Below are 17,230 nucleotides of genomic sequence, written 5' to 3'. Positions count from 1 at the left end.
CTGTGTTTTGGTCCAGGACCAGGAGCAGGGTCTGGGGCTGGGGAAGGGTCAGGTAAAGGTTCTGGACCAGGTGCATGAGCAGGTCCAGATTCTGGACCAGGTGCATGGGCCACGTTCTGGTTCTGTCCATGGTCTAGGTTGTCCACGTCCACGTCCTCTTCTTCCACCATGTCCTCTTACTCCTCTGACAGCCGTTTTGAATAGCTAATGCAGTTTCTCAGCAGGTTTTATAGTGTGAAGTTCATTGGAAAAAGTGTTTTCAGCTTTGACCTGTTGTGTCTTAATTGTGACAGTTGTGTTGGAACAGAGTCCGAATTCTGATTCCTCGTGTTCACTTTTTGAAAAATGTGTGCCATGATTGAGAAGTGTGCTCAAATGAGCAAAAAATGTGTTTAGTGTTTTGCAAAAAGAGTGCAAGAGTTTTGGAAACTGTGCAAACCAGGAATAGTGTTCAAGGTTTTGACACCAGAGTCCTGTTATTGAGAAATGTGTGCAGTCAGTTGGTGGCTGTGTGCAATCAATGGAATTTAGTGTCTTATAAATTGAGAAAAACTGTAAAAGAGTTAAACGTTTTAAATTAATCGCCACAATTAACGTATGAATTTTGACAGCACTACTCAAAATACATCATTTATACTGTACATGCCCTCTTTTTGGAAAAATTCACTCAGTCTAATCTCTGTGACAACTTTTTGAAATACTGAAAATCGCTGATGAAGCTTAACCCATTAGGACCCATGGCTACACATACACTCCTTCCAAATGGAATGCAACTAGGAAAGATTTGTTCTGAACAAATGGAGTACATATTAGGGTGTATGTATCTACATACAGCATACTACTCAAAACTTGTTTTTTTGTGTTTTAACAGAGATGGGGGTTAAACTAGAGAGAGGATTTAAAGTTGAAACACAGTAAATTTCGCAAAACACAAAAGTCATTTTGTCTTTCAAAATGTTGAGTGAGGTTGTGGAATGGATTGGAGGTGGAGCATAGGTAGTGTCCAAGCACAACCCAGTTCAAAAAACAGTACAAAAAAAATTGTTTTCACTAAGTACAGGGAGGTGGACGGACATTTTTTATTTATTTACTTATTTTTTTGGGCTTTGCTTTGCTCTATTGTGTTTATTTGTTTTGTATGTTATATATATATAGTCCGACATGTTATCACACGTCAGATGTCGCTCTGAGGGAGACTGCGGAAGCGGTCGAAACATGCCAGCAAGGTAAAAACATCCGTTACTGCATTGGCAGTAAAAAAGAAACGAGAACATGAAGTCAAGATGACAAAATTAACAATGATTCAGCCACTCCCGACAAAAATGAAGTGACTGACCTGTCCTGCCTGTGTTTGGTCGCCAGAGCGCGGTGCAGCTCCTCTATGATGCAGCTTGGGGGCAGCTGTGGGTGGAGGGCCCCGAGGTGCGGGGACCCTGTCGGGGTGGAGACTCTTCCTCTCAGCAGTGAGCTGTGGGGGTCTTTGGGCAAGGTGAAGTTCCTGGGCAGCGTGGCCGGGGACTTTTTGACGGGCACCAAAGACGCTCCTGTGGAGGAGAAACTCAACCGTCACTCAAACTCCCTGGCAGGAACACCTCGGACCACCGGGTCCACTCACCATCCAGGCTGCCCAGTCTGGTGAGTAGTTTGACAGGCATGTTGGGCGGAGGAGGCGTGCTGGCTCGTCTTTGGGGCTTGGCGGTGGTCACTTCCTGCTTCCCATTGCCGGTGCCGTTCAACGTTGTCTGATCATCGCCTGCGTTGCTCGGGACAGTGACATCAACTTCTCCATCTTTACCCTGACCTGGATCTCCTGCCGTCTGTAGATCCTCGCTGGCATCCTGAGCTGAAACAGAGTCAGAGAAGGTAAAACAAAACATTGATTTGTTATTTTGACACTTTGTTATTTTCACTTTTCATTACAGAAAGTCTCCACCTCTGACTCTGGTTCAGCAGGTTTCCTACTGTTAAAATGAACGGTTCCCTTTCCACCAGTGAATTGTTGTTGTTTTCTGTAAGTGCCTTGAAATGACTGTTGTTTGGAGCTATAGAAATAAAATTGAATTGGATTGAAATTGTGAAGACTCTGCCGCCACCTCGTGGACAAACTGAATGAATGCACTATTTGATCTTGACAAGCGATTAAAAGCAGACAAAGAACCTCTCATTAGAGTCTGAGCACTGACAATGCATAGGACCCTATTGAAACTGTAGGGATTATTAAGGACCGAGTCTGAAAGGACCCGATTGTTTTTGTCGTGTTACTTATTGTTTCTTATTCTGCTGTGTCATTAGACCCAAATTTGACCCCCTAAACACACTTAAATGTTCACCAAATTTGGCACGCTCGTCAAGACTGGCGAAAAATTTAAGAAAATTTAAAAAATAACCCCCAGTGTCAAAATGTGCTCTCTAGTGCCACCTAGAAACACTAAGACGGTCACCACAGCCCGTAGGAATATCGTAGGGAGATCAAACCAAAACTCCTTCGTTCGTCCCATTAAGACCAAAACACGACGCAACAATTCCCCTGACCTAAATCCAACAGGATGTCCACAATTTGCCTTTCAAAATAAGGTTTTCACCCAAAAAAGGCCCTCGCACAAACACTATCTCCTCTGAAGGCGATTATCGTATCAGCTTCACAACAATTAAATGGCAGAGGAGACTCTTCTGCTCAAAACTTCTGTACAGTTTTTTGACTACTCGAGTGGTTTTGTTTTTATTAACTGTCGAAGGTCTGAACGTCGAATCCCACCACCTGCCTCCTCAAATACATGAGAAAAAGAAAAAACTGTTAAGAAAGTCCCCCGACAAGTGGCGACAGTGGCCAAACCGTGACTGTGATCAACACAATGACCAAATCCGAAACATGACAAAAACCTGCCGAACAAGACGATGTAACACATGTGGGGAAATTCCATAAAACATGACCTTTATGATGAGACAGAACAATGCTGCCATTATTTTTTTGTCCTGCGATGTCAAGTGACATTTATCATTGAGTCAGATGGGGAAAATTGTGTGTCTGCGTCAAACTGCGCCTCCTAGTGTCTAAAGTTTACGTCTGACTGCTTCGAAACTCACACAGACTGAAAGACAACACATTTTCCTCTAAAGAAATGATCATTTTCTGAAAAAAATTGCCCTAAAACTGGATTCTGAGTTGTTTCCAAATCATGTAGATAAAATCCGTCCTCTCTCCACACTGATGACATCACTAACTGCTGCTCCGTCCATCAGTGCTGCCTCATTCACACCAAGAATTACACAATACCATGTCAATCAAACTGTGACCACTTAACCTGCATGTCCTGACTTTCCAAATAAAAGCCCAAATAAAAGTCCTTGTTTATCAAAAATTACAATGTTGACTTCAAAATGGATATTAAATGATTAGCTTATTTATTTATTTGATCAGGACAACGTTCATTAATGAACAATCACATACAAATTGTACACAAATTATAAATGTGCCAGATTATAGAAAAACTGCTACTTTACATCTGTAATCCCGAGGCAGGTCACACAAGCGATACAATGTATAAAGGAATATAAAACACAATATAAAACACAATATAAAAAACTATACAAATAATGTTTACGTAAAATGAGGGCAGGACTGATTTACTTGAAGATAATGTTTATTTTTTTTTGTTTTTTACAAGAGATTTAAATTGGGCATTTTCTTATATCTGACAGCAGGCTGTTCCAAAACTGAGCTCCTCTTATGGGCAGCACAAATGTTCTTCTGTGTGGGATCTCAACATCTCCTGTTGAGGAGGCTCTGGTGCTCACAGGTTTAGGTTTAATGTGGTAAAGTGAATTTGATTGTATTAGCAGTGAGTTTAATGTGTTTTTTTAAAGGAGAGTGTTGAATCCAGAGTGATGAGACACTTGAACTCCTCAACAAGGTCAAGCTCAGTGTCTCCACGGAACACATTGGAACAGTCAAGTTGTGGACATCATTGACATGGTTTTCTTTTTATTTAACAGGAAGGATGAGTTGATGAGACACTGCTGTCTGTCTGCCAGGGCTGCTGTGAGGGGAGATGATGCCTCCTCAGTTGTTTTAGCAGGAGTAAACATTACAGCATCATCTGCATACATTTGAAAGTGGACATTTTGACAAACATTCGGCAAATCATTGATGTACACAGAAAAAAGTATAGGTCCCAATACGGAACCTTGTGGGACCCCTGCAGGCCATTCTAGAAATGATGACACAGTGCCACCCACACTCACACACCGTCTTCTATCAGACAAGTAAGATGTAAATCACCTAAGAGTGTCCTCGGCCAAGTTAAGGTTAAGAAAGAAAGGCTCGATGGTCTACTGGGTCAAATGCTTTCTTCAAATCTAAAAAGACTACACCAACACAGGTGTTTTTGTCACGCATGGATTTGACTATTTCTACAAAGACACAATTGGCTGTTTCTGTGGAATGGTCCTGGCGGAAGCCAAACTGTATGGGGTGCAGGGGGGAGTGGCTATGGCTGAGATGTTGGTTGACTACCCACTTTTCAGCCACTTTGGACACTACTGGTCGTAGTTAGCTGATTAGGTGATACTTTCATATAAGTCTTGTCTCCAGATTTAAAAATAGGTGAGACAGTGGCCACCTTCCAGCCCGATGGAACAACTCCCTCATTGATTGATCAATTTATCAAAGGAGTGAGTGGGCTTTTAAAATTAAAGCCCCCACGTTTTTTTCCTCAACATAAAAATTCTTGTTTCTTAAAATGAAATGTATATTTAAGGATCAGGTACATTAGAGCTTAGTTGGCTTTAAAAATAAAAGCGAAGAAAAGTCTCCCACCCCCCAGCCCACACACACATTGTTCAAAATAGAAGTCCTTTTTTGTTAAAACCTTCAAATTGTATATTTTATCATCATTCAAAAGGGCCAGAGGCCATGATTGGACAAACCCCAATGGGCCAGAAGCCAGAGTGCAAGGTCCCGATCGAGGCTGCTTGGGTCTTTAATTCTGCTTATTCTTTTAATAAAGTCTCTTTGTTGTTTTACTGTCTTTGTGTTGTTATTGCTATATATTGTGCTTTCATTCTGATGTTTCTGACCTGAAGCACTTTGGATTGTCTTTCAGCTCAAATATGTCATACAAATGTTGATGCTTGGAATTGTTTTACATGAGATTAAAATTCTAATGACGGTCAAAAAAATCCAATTTAGGCCAGAATCCATTTTCCGTCTAATATAAGTTATTTTCTAATGTGAGTAATCGATAGAAAGAGAACCATGATGTGTAATTTTGAATAATATTAATTGAGATTATTTAACTGTTAGGATTAGCTGCTTTGTAAAGTGTGGCTATCTTTAATTATCAGGAAACAATTCCATATGAGGAGTAAGCATGGCTTCTCTGGAAACTGTCCATAACGTGAGGATTCTGCTGTTTGTACAGGTTGGTCATGAACATACTGTATATAGTTTCAGCAACACAGTTTTATCAGATTTTCTCTGTATGTTAACATTTAGAGGCAATTCTGGTCAAAATAGACTTGAAATTTTTTATGTATTTAAATATATCTTTGTTTTGAAAACACAGATAAATATACCACTGTAGCAATAATAATAGAAATAAACACAAATCTTTGAATTCGAAAATGTATATCAACCACCATCGAGCCATATGGGCTCAGAGTGTTTTAGGCACAGTCCAGGAATCAGTCTTCGTCTGACATTTGTAGAACCAACTCTCCTCCAGTAGCGTTAATTTTGCAACTGGAATAAACAGAGCCAGATGCTGCTCCCATGTTCATAAAGTGAGAAATGAATAACAGCTAAAACAGGTTACATGAACTATGTACAGAAACCAGGGGGTCACCTGCTGCCGTTGTCATGGAAACAGTCATTATAAATTAAATAAGTATATTAAAAAATAATAGGACGGAGCCCCTAAAGTCCCAAAAGGTGTTTTTACAAAATTGTTTATCTTGTGCGCACCCGTTCATATTTTGTGGGACCAAGATAATAAGTTCTTCCTACAAAATATTATCTTGTACACACAACTTAATTTACTATGAACTCATATCTGTCTTGAACGTCTTACAATGGGACAAAACTGAGCTAATCAACTAATTGACTGAAAAGTCTAGGTATACTGGTTTTCTATCTACCACTTTTATCTACCCATCTAAACCTGGTCTAATGTGATCCAAGTATAAAAGACTAGTCTGTGATATTTCCCCTTAGACATTTTTACAAATAGAATAAAGCTTATGCAAATTTCATATTGGTCGATGGGCAAAGATGATGTCTCACTTAGAATGTCTAAAATGTTTTTAAAACAGATACTCAAGCTAGTTTCCCCTTCACTGCTAAATCGGAAGCTGCAAATCAGAAGCTAACTTCAACAATGTATGTTCCTGGACAACGTCAACAACACGGCCTGTATCTGCATCAGTCTGCGCAACAAATGATTAACTGCTGATAACATTTCCATGTCTACGTGCAAGTACAGTAAGAATTTCACTGTGTGACATTCCAAGAAGAACATAAAACTCAGTTCTCTTCAATACATCGTCGCTGTGTGCATTGAGACTCATATGCGTTCATAGAATCATCTTGTGCGCACAAGCATTAAAGAAAAGCAGCCAACTTCTGCGACTTTAGAGGCTCAGTATAATAGCGTCAGTGAGATCAAATACAGTCTGCTCTCATTTACTAGAATTTATCCTGTTGAGTGCTTCATCGATAGGTCACTTCTTCTGTCCTAAATATCGCCAGAATAATTCCAATCCAGTCATCTAGAGTAGGTGGAATCAGACTAAACCATCTCATGGGTAATTGCTTTCTTATTTGCCACCAAGAGCTTCATCTCTTCATCTCTCTGCTAAATTCCAAAAAAGAAACATGACAGATGCATCAAAATTCTGAGGTATTTTAGTGTTAAAAACCGTGTTTAATGAAGCCTGCATCGTCTTCGAGAATACAACCAATCCCAGAACACATGTTAGTGATTCAGCACAGTCGAACCACATTGTCTCCAGAACGTCATATTTACACATGGTGTCTTGAAATATTGAATGATATTCTTCCATTTTGACATTTCAAATACAAATTAAAGCCTGAATTTTCCTTGAAATCTGAGCACTTTTCCTAAAGTGGCCCAAAACACACAAACGTTTTAGTATTTCAAACTTTTAAACCTTTGTCCAAGTGATTCAGATTTTATTTTACCAAAAGCTATTTGAAATTCATCCATGGGCCTAATTTGACAGCTAATTGTTATTATATTATTGTGTGATAAGAAACTTTATCTAAAGTTAATGGTTTAATTTGGGATGCACCAACACCACTTTTTAAAAGTTTGAGTACTAACCTTTAACGACTTGCAGATACCAAGTACCGACACGAGTATGAGTGCAATGCAGTAAATGTCATAAAGCCTAATTTATACTCCATATGTGAACAATATGCAAAGGTTGTTCATCGCTGCGGACCACCTGGCATCGCTGGAATGTGAGTCCGAAACTCTTTAGCATGTAGCATGTAGCATGTCTTGGAGTAGAATCCTCCTTGATCCACAGAGCAATTAAACTAATGACCTGATGCCCAATAATAGTATTGGTATCGGAGCATCAAAAGTACAAATTGAGCTGCATCATCCTGTTAAGAATATAATTAAAGTCACATTATTGATTTTTTTGATGGCTCTAAATCAACTTTTTCTAAGGAGACAAAGCTCTTTGATTTCACGTCGAACCCACAAACTCAATCTACATTCCATTGCTGCTTCACAGGGACTGAACTTTTATGAAACCATGTGCAATACTGTACTATCATGCTTTTTTTGCACTAAATATTATTGCACATTTCCTATATGTATGTATGCAGATTACTAATTTCTTCCATTTTTATTTGACCTTTTTATCCTTCAAGTGAACACCATCATAATTTGGTCGTATTGCCGTTCACAGCGATAAAATGACAATAAAGGGCTTGAATCTTCAAATCTCGTGGGGCTGTCAGCTTCATGACCTTTGACCTCCGGTGTTTTCCGTACCTGTTGAGACCTCCAGGTTGCTGCCTAGGTTTTCCCTGGCGCTGGCTGAAGGTGTGGTGGGCTCCTTGTCCCTGTCCTCAGAGTCAGAGTGGGTGGGGGTGTCGGGGTCCTCGCTGTTGCCCCCGGAGGCGAGTTCTGAGTCTACAGGGGGCGACAGAGAGAGCAGGTGGACATGGTGTGGAGTAGGCAGCGAGGTAACGCTAGACGCCTAGAGTAACCTTGATCTGTCACCTGTCTCAGTCTCCCTGGGGGTCCTCCTCACCAGGTCGTCCCTCCTCTGCTGCGTGGGCGCCTTCTCCACCGCTGAAACTACAAACGCTATAATGATTTTCTCCGAGGCGTTCTTAAAAGAAATTCCGTCCACATATCACGATGAACACGGCTCAACACGACATATGCCAGGCCTCTAGACCTGCAGCATGTGGTCCTAGTCCGGCATTTTTGTTGCTGGGGGGGGTTAGAATTTCTCTACTCTGGAACACGTGTTCAAAAAAAAAAAAAAAAAGTTTTCGAGCTCCTAAAACGCAGAGTTGTGTAGATGATCCGCCAAAAACGGTGCGTTTACATGAAATGGCGTCCTCTTTTGTACAGGCACTAAATGATGGAGGTCTTCATGCTGAACTCACCCCCTGAAGGCTTTAGCTTCTCGTTCTTCTTTTTCCTCCACTTCCAAGGCTTAAAGATGCGTCCCAGGCTGGCGAGCTTGCTGTTGCGGCGCTCAGGAGGGGTATGGACCCCCGAGACCAGGCATTCGGAGTGCAGCACCCTCTGCTGGTCCATCACGTCTGCAAACACACAACTAACAAGTTTAAAAAATATATATATATATTGTATTTGAGTGCACCCAATGTGGGTCAGCAGCTGAAGGACGTCTGATTGATCGCGGCCTGATTTCTGAGGAGGAGACAGAGATGCTTTGTCTGTGTGACTAACATGGTTTCAGGGCAGTCGGACCTTTCTGCTCCCTGAAAACAAACAAAGACAATGCAAGGCTTTCAACACCAGTCCTCACAAACTCAGAGCAGGGAATAAATAAAATCGGATCAGCACATCTGCAGATGTTCCTCTGAGGAGGGACCTGCTCGCTGGACACACCTCTCCTGCAGATCCACAGCTTTCTATGTCCTTGTTCTTTATTTTGTGTTTTCTTTTATTTCTGGTCCTGTGTTTGTATTTATTTTTAGGCACAGGCATGGATCTATTCCAGAGTCGTGGGAGGCCTGTTTTAAAAAAGGGGGTGGCTTATGCTGAAGGTTTTCACATCATTTTTCTTAGGGATGCAATGATCCACAGTTTTTTTCACTTCACTTTATCACCTGAATTTGGATATCTGCCGATACCGATACTATTCCGATACCAGAGCTCGGTTTGCTTTAATATTATCATTATTGTTGATTTTATATGAGGCTGTAATAAACTCCTCTCTACAGGCAAGTATGAAATGTACAAATGTATACACGTATTCTCTCAAAAGGCAACTTGAGGCTAGTATAAGGTCAGAAAAGGTAGCAGTACAAACTATTTTTGTTCCATTTGGACAATGTGGGGGTCTGTGTGACGTCATCATCTCATAATACTAGTTCTATCTTTAAAACCTCAGAATCACTTCATTAATTCCCTAGGAATTTATTTAGCAACGCAGCACAAACAGCCGTGTTTCCAGCTCTAACACAACACGAATGATTGGGACTATTTTCACAGAGTTTAGCGTTGACAAGGGAGCAACTTCACGGAGCTGTGAATCGCCTGCTCCAGCCTGGAGGAGCTGCTTTTCATTGTTTTGATGCCGCGGTCAGTGCTGTTCTCCTCGGCGAGCTGGCGTTTAAAAAAAGGTGAAGTCTGGCGGCAGAGCGACCGCCTCGCTGTACATCCACATTTATTTGTTGCTCTGTGGTGTTTTGAGTGTAAAATACATCCAAACAGCAACATGTCATGAAAAGTTGGATAGCATAGTGCTACTTCCTTAGCCTGCTCGCTGGCTGCAAACTGTGGAATGGATTTCCTGACTCATTACTCGTTTCATTGAGACCCCCCTCCCTTCAGGAAATCCAGTCCACAGTTTGCAGCCAGTGAGCAGAGCAGCAGCAGGGAAACACTTGGAGTCATTTCAGCAACAGTGAAGCACAGACACGGTTCATGGATCGGAAATCTCCGCAGGTTGGATCAGAAATTTCTGATCCAACCTGCGGAGATTTCCGATTAGTATTGGAACCCGATACCGATACTCGATCAGATCGGCCTCATCCCTAATTTTTCTACCATTACAGTGCATTGAATCATTTTGAAATGATAATGTAGTGACCCACTGAGCAACAGTGGTCCAGATGACAGCTTTAAGACGTAATTTCCTTCCGTCTAAAAGATGTCTTCAGTTTTTTTGTATGTCTTTCTTGGACGTTGCATGGACGTCCTGTTTAGACGTCATAAACGTCCAAATAAGACCTCTGGATGACGTGACGCAATGAAAAAAAAAAAAAAAGTGACACCACCAGGAATGGAACCCAAACCTCTTTCGTGGCAGGTCCAATCCCTAACCAGTAGAAGCATGTCACATAAATATATGACGGACTCGAAAACGTATTGTGACTAAACATGTGCCCTAGAAACCATTGATTCATAAAACTTTTTAAAGCCTGTCAGTGACATGCTTACAAATTCATTGTCAGGGCTGATCTAGTCACAAACAAACAGTTGGTCTAATGGTTTGGAAACATGCCCATCATGGAAAAGGCTTGAGTTCAATCCCAGGTGGTGTTTTTTTTTTTTTTCATTACGTCACGTCATCCAGAGGTCTCATTTGGACGTTTATATGACGTCCAGTCAGGATGCCCATGCAACGACCGAGAAAGACGTACAAAAAACTTTCATTCTGGTCACCCTGAAGACGTCTTTTAGACGGAAGGAAATGACATCATCTGAACCACTCCTTGCTCAGTATGTGCCTGAATATGTGCCAATTTAAGTGTCCCAGGGTGAAGAGAGAGTTGATTGCAGCAGGTTTTAATAATGGATTGATCATATCTATTATTTAATAATGAATTAAGGAAAATACATCTTCTAAAATGTTAATGTTTTCTGCTTCTTTCATACTGAAAATCATTTGACATTTCAACCTGCATCATTGTCTTTGGATGATTCCATGAAAAAATATTAAAATGTTTGATTTCCACCAGTTGTAGATTGAATATAAATGTAAGTGTGTTTAATTACAATAGAACAGGGTCAAAAATGTACCTAAATATATACAAGTCAGAGATTCATATTGGTTTTACAACAAATATTCCCATTTCAAAAACCTAAAAGAAAACTAGCATTTTCCCCACTGGAAAACATTTGATTTGATAAACAAGTTAAAGTTCAAGCAGGCCTTTGTATTATCAATTCTGGGAAAATCATTCAAACGTCACTGTATATTGAAAAAAAGTACGGAATATCTCCACACATATCCAATCTTAGGCCTTCACCTTACGACCTATAAGATATATGAAACATATCGTTTCATGCCGTTCCGACATCGGAGCACTACAATCCCTTTACTCCGTTACAAAGATATACTAGTCTTGAGCTAGATGCCAAAAGTTCTCCATTTGTAATCCCGCAGTATTTTTTTAGTCCGTGTTTAAAGTTGGTACTACTTTCTTTACTAGCGTAATGATATTGTTGTCATGCCTGCTGGTCCAATAGCAGGGCACAAACATTCAAGATGGCGGCGACCGGGATACAATCTTCTAGCAGTTCAGAGGAGGACAACACAACAGAAACTTTTAAAAAAACCATCGAAAATATGCTATATGCACCTTATATCTGTAAAAGAAAAAAGAATACAAGACATTTCGGAAAAAACGATGGGAAACGTTTAGAAACTGGATCGAAGGATGGCTTCCTTTGAGTGGGGAGAGCCGGACAATAGCTGAAACTTAGAAACACTGCATCAATATGGACTTTGACAATGTTCCAGGAGATGTTGGGTTTCATGCAACTTGCTACAGACGATTCATTGGTGAAAATCGCCTGGATTCCACGGAGATACATAAAAGAGAGCATCTGGATGGTGATGAAACACAAACAGAGGGAGGCGAGTCTGTGCTACCAAGTGATTCTGGGAGCACCGCAGGATCATCAAGTGAAACTCCGAGAAAGAAATTCCGGTCCAGGAGGGGTCTGCCTATTGTTTCCTCTGGTCCTGTTCTGCCTGCCTTGTGCATCATCTGCACAAAAGTGGCTAAATACATCACCATGTCTGGTAAACACACAAAGGATCATCTTACCCTGGCACAGACCTATAGCCACCATGAGCAGGTCTGTAAAAAACAGTCTCACTCTCTTACACACAGGTGAGCGGCGGTGCTCAGAGCAGGTGAGCGGCGGTGCTCAGAGCAGGCGAGCGACGGTGCTCAGAGCAGGTGAGCGGTTAAAACCAACTACTGGACGGAAAGAACCGGATCCCTAAACCGAAAAGGTGATTGCCTTCCAGTTTCTCTCTGTTAGCTCGTTTTACTTTTTAGCTCCTATTAGCACCTGTTTAGCCATGGCTTCCCCCTCCTCTCCTATTTTTCCTGCTCCAAATGTCAGATGTTTAGCTACACCTCGACCTCAGTTACTGACACAGGGACCTGTGAAAAGTGTAGCTGTATTGTAGCACTTGAGGCGAGGCTGAGTCAGCTTGAGGAACGTCTCCTCTCTGTCGAGCTTAGGGCTAGCCCTGTAGCTAGTAGGCAGCCGCCAGGTTTAGCTGGAGCCGAGCGTTCTAGCTTAGCAGCACAGGTAGCTGCTAACTCGAGCCCCCCCTCAGTGGCCCCCGAGCAGCCGGGGGAACAGGGTGGTTGGGTGACTGCCAGGGGTAAGCGTAGCAGCAAGAAGTCAACCAGACACCCCCGCTATACCCCGCAGGCCTCCGTCAGTGTCTCCAATATGTTTGCCCCACTCAGCAGCACGCTGGTTGAGAAGGACACACTGGTTATTGGCTCCTCTATAGTGAGACACATTAACCTAGGACAACCAGCGGCCACAGTTAGCTGCTTTCCTGGGGCCAGAGCAGGCGACCAAGAATAAACGGAGATTTAAACGGATTGTAATCCACTGCGGTGGAAACAACGTTCGCCTGAAGAAGTCTGAGGTCCTCAAAGCTAATGTAGAGTCAGTGTGCACATACGCGCAGACCATTTCAGACGAAGTAGTTTTCTCTGGCCCCCTCCCAAACCTCATCAGTGACGAGATGTTTAGCCGCACGTCATCTTTTAACCGCTGGCTGTCAGGGTGGTGTCCCAGTAACTCGGTAGGCTTCATCAATAATTGGAAGTCCTTCTGGGGCAAGCCTGGTCTCATTAGGAGGGACGGCATCCATCCCACATTGGATGGAGCATACCTCTTATCTAGAAACATAGTTAAAAGCTTAGCTCCTCCATCCTGACGTACCAGAGTGGGGACCAGGCAACAGAGTCGCAGTCCTACACGCCTCTCTGAGTTTCCCTCTCGGCAGTCACCAACCATAGCTAACTTAATTAAACATCCCATAAAGACTGTGTCTATCCCTCGGACCACCACAAGTATAAAACTATCTAAACCTAGGAAAACAACTTCTAATGACTACAAAAACTTTATCCGTATCAAGTGTGAAACTAGACAAAATCAAGACAAAAAAATTAAATGTGGTTTCCTAAACATTAGATCTTTATCATCCAAAGCTCTTCTAGTCAATGATCTGATAACCGAACACAACATTGATCTCTTTGGATTAACAGAAACCTGGCTACGTAATGATGAGTATGTTAGTCTAAATGAAGCCTCCCCTCCAAGTCATATTAACACTCAAATAGCTCGTGAAAGTGGTGGAGGAGGCGGCGTGGCAGCCATCTATAACTCTGTTACTAATTAATATTAACCCAAAATCCAACTTTAGTTCTTTTGAGAGTCTGAGCATGACCATGCGACACCCGTCAAATAAAATAGTAAATTCTGTAGAATTTGTAATCATTTATCGTCCTCCTGGACCTTATTCAACTTTTTTAACTGAATTCTCTGAATTTTTGTCAGATCTAGCCCTGAATAAAGATAAGGTTATCATGGTAGGAGACTTCAATGTTCATGTTGACGTAGAAAATGATAGTTTCAGTGCCAGCTTTAGATCTACACTTGACTCTCTAGGTTTCTCTCAGGTAGTAGACGGGCCTACCCATAAACATCTCCACACCCTAGACCTTATTCTAACTTATGGTTTGAATATAGAGCATCTGACCATCTCTCCTCACAATGATTTCCTGTCAGATCACTTCTTAATAACCTTTGACTTTGTTCTAAATAGTTATAACCCTCCGGCGAAAGCCGTGTTAACCAGGTCTCTCTCTGATAACATAGTAACTAAATTCAAGGAAAGAATTCCCACTGCTATAGAATCAGTAGTGAATCTTCCTGACCCGTATACTGTTGCTAGCTCAGACATTGAATACCTAACAAACAGTCTGACAGATATGCTAAAAACAACGCTAGACGGCATAACTCCTCAAAAAATGAAAATTAAAAAACACGAAAAGTTATCCCCATGGTTTAACTCATCAACCCGCGAGCTTAAACAACGCTCCCGTAGATTAGAAAGAACTTGGCGTTCAACAAAAACAGACATAGATTATATAGCCTGGAAGGATAGCTTCAAAACTCATAAGAAAGCTCTGAGTAGAAGTAGAACTAATAACTACTTATCCTTAATAGAGGAAAACAAAAACAACCCTCGGTTTCTTTTCAGTACTGTAGCCAAACTGACCAAGAACCAAAATAGTGTTGAGCCCACCATTCCTATCAATATATGTAGTGAGGACTTCATGAAGTTCTTTCAAAATAAAATTACAACGCTTAGGGATAACATCCATCAAACCCTACCGTCCATTAGCCCCATAACAGAGGAACTGGTTAAACCTAACAGTCATCTGGAATGCTTTCAGCAAATACAACTAGTCGAACTAAATTCCCTTATTTCTTCTGCTAAACAAACTACTAGCCTGTTGGACCCAATTCCTACTAGAATTCTGAAAGAGGCACTGCCACTAATCAATAATTCTATACTCACAATTATTAACCAGTCTCTAACAATAGGCTATGTGCCACAATCCTTTAAACTAGCAGTTATTAAACCTCTCATTAAGAAGCCAAACTTAGACACAAGCCTTCTCTCAAACTACAGGCCGATCTCCAACCTTCCTTTCCTGAGGAAGAGGTCTTCTATCTGTTTTAGTTCTTCTGGACCTTAGTGGACCATTTGATACTGTCGATCATAATATACTTTAAAGGAGATTAGAAGGTTTCCGGGGAGAAGCGTGACCAAGATGGAGGTCTAGCCGAGAAGCTCCGACACCATGCTACACTTTTCTTAGAAATACCCTATCCAACTGCCAACAGTCGAGTTAAAAAAGGCCATGTCAAAGACACCAACTGCGAAACAGTGCGAAATCTTCACCCGCAGACGCAAGACGACCACGAAAACAACCCCGGTAAGCCTCCTGGATGACACGAGTGTTAGCATAGCTAGCACTCAGATTGCTAACAGCATGGACATTGCTAACACGGAGGGCATTGGAGAAGTGCTATCAGAGCTCCGGGCAATGCGGTCGGACTTTGGAGGAAGACTCGATGGTATCGACCAGAGACTAACGAGCATGTCAACCACTCTCACAACTTTAGAGGGTAAGCTAACTGCCACTAACCAGGAAGTTACGGCTAATACTAGCCGGATTGAGCTAGCGGAGACCCGCATTGTTATGACTGAGGAGTCACAGCAGACTGCCGATACAGCCCTACAATCCGCCTTAAAAAGAATTGCTTTCCTGGAGGGGAAAACAGAAGATCTTGAAAACCGGGGCAGGAGGAAGAATCTGCGCATCTTTGGTATACGTGAAGGGGTAGAGGGGAGACGGCCGCTCATTGAATACATAACTGAGATGCTACCATCATGGCTCGGTCTCCCACCTTAAAAAGTGTTCACTCTCGAGCGTGCCCATCGTACACTGAATGGAAGGCCCGGACAAAATAGAGCGGTTCTGGTCCGGTTCCTGAGTTTCCAAGAAAAGGAATTCGTTTTCCGTGAAGCTAAAAAACAGCAAATCCTCCACGATGGGCAAAAAATCACTTTCGCACAGGACCTTTCAGCTGAAACAGTTCGCGTGAGGAGAGGATTTCACCCCGTCATAAAAGGCTTCATCGACATCAATGCTTTCCGTGGATTTCAGTACAATCCATGTAAACTCAGGATCCTACATGGAGGCAAGATGCACCTGTTTTCCACACCACAAGAAGCTGAGGACTTCTACAAACAGCTCCCATCTACAGCGGGGGACACTCGCTCCTCATGAACAAGCTCCATCACGTGCTGTAATATGAGGCTGGTGGTAAAAGACACTTGATAATCATTTGTTCTAAATGTTAATGTTGGCAGTTCAATTTAAATTCATATTTGTGTAAATGTGTTCTAGTTCTATTTCATAAGGGTAAGTAAATACAACTGTGAAGTAGCATGGTGTATGGTTAGGGGTTTTAGAAGAGTTGGGGTCATGTTGACCAGCTGCTCCTCAGATTTGTGGATCAGCATCCCTAATAACCACTACGTTCTGGGAGGGTGGGTGTGCATTTCACAGGATGAAGTGCACGGGTTCAAGGGAAGGTTCAAAAGTTCGGTATTGTTTATATGTGTAGGTATGAATGTGTGTGTGTGCCTGTGTAAGTTTGCACTTTATCTATTACTATTTAACAATTTTATTATCTACCTTACTGGCTCTAATGCTCCTTAAGTTCATTATAAAAATATATGGAAAGGACACAGCAGGGAAGTAATTTTAACATTACTATTACTAGTTGGAATGTCAGGGGAATGAGAAAATTGGTAAAAGTTAAAAAAGTATTGAGCAGAATAAAACTCCTAAATTCAAAGATTGTTTTTATACAAGAATCCCACATGACAACACCGGATATTCAAATCCTAGTGAAAAGATGGCCAGGTCAGATATTTCATGCCCCTTTCACTGGTCATGCCAGAGGGGTTGTAACTTTGATCCACAAATCCGTACCATTTCAAAAAACTAAACTTATTTTAGACCCAGGTGGGAGATACATTATTGTACAAGGTATTATAATGTCACAGAAATTTAATTTGGTTAATGTATATGGCCCCAATGATGATTCCCCATCCTTCTTTGACAAACTCTTTTTGACACTATCTGCCC

General features: G+C 41.7%; 1 protein-coding gene across 2 annotated transcripts in view; it reads right to left on the bottom strand.

The window, feature by feature from the left end:
- Nucleotides 1-17,230, bottom strand: part of phactr3b (phosphatase and actin regulator 3b) — a 122,744-nt gene that overhangs the window by 50,076 nt on the left and 55,438 nt on the right. For both annotated transcript variants that reach the window (XM_080462397.1, XM_080462398.1), the window contains exons 2-6: nucleotides 8,651-8,809; nucleotides 8,256-8,333; nucleotides 8,025-8,165; nucleotides 1,616-1,843; nucleotides 1,337-1,544 (exon numbers count right to left, since the gene is read on the bottom strand). In XM_080462397.1, coding sequence (XP_080318523.1) covers nucleotides 1,337-1,544; nucleotides 1,616-1,843; nucleotides 8,025-8,165; nucleotides 8,256-8,333; nucleotides 8,651-8,809 — 814 coding nt within the window. The remainder of the gene's footprint in view (nucleotides 1-1,336; nucleotides 1,545-1,615; nucleotides 1,844-8,024; nucleotides 8,166-8,255; nucleotides 8,334-8,650; nucleotides 8,810-17,230) is intronic.

The sequence above is a fragment of the Lipophrys pholis genome (genome assembly GCF_963383615.2).
Source record: "Lipophrys pholis genome assembly, chromosome: 4".
NCBI classification, from domain to species: domain Eukaryota; kingdom Metazoa; phylum Chordata; class Actinopteri; order Blenniiformes; family Blenniidae; genus Lipophrys; species Lipophrys pholis.
Note: the sequence above shows the minus strand (reverse complement) of the source record. Positions and strands in the feature narration are given on the sequence as shown.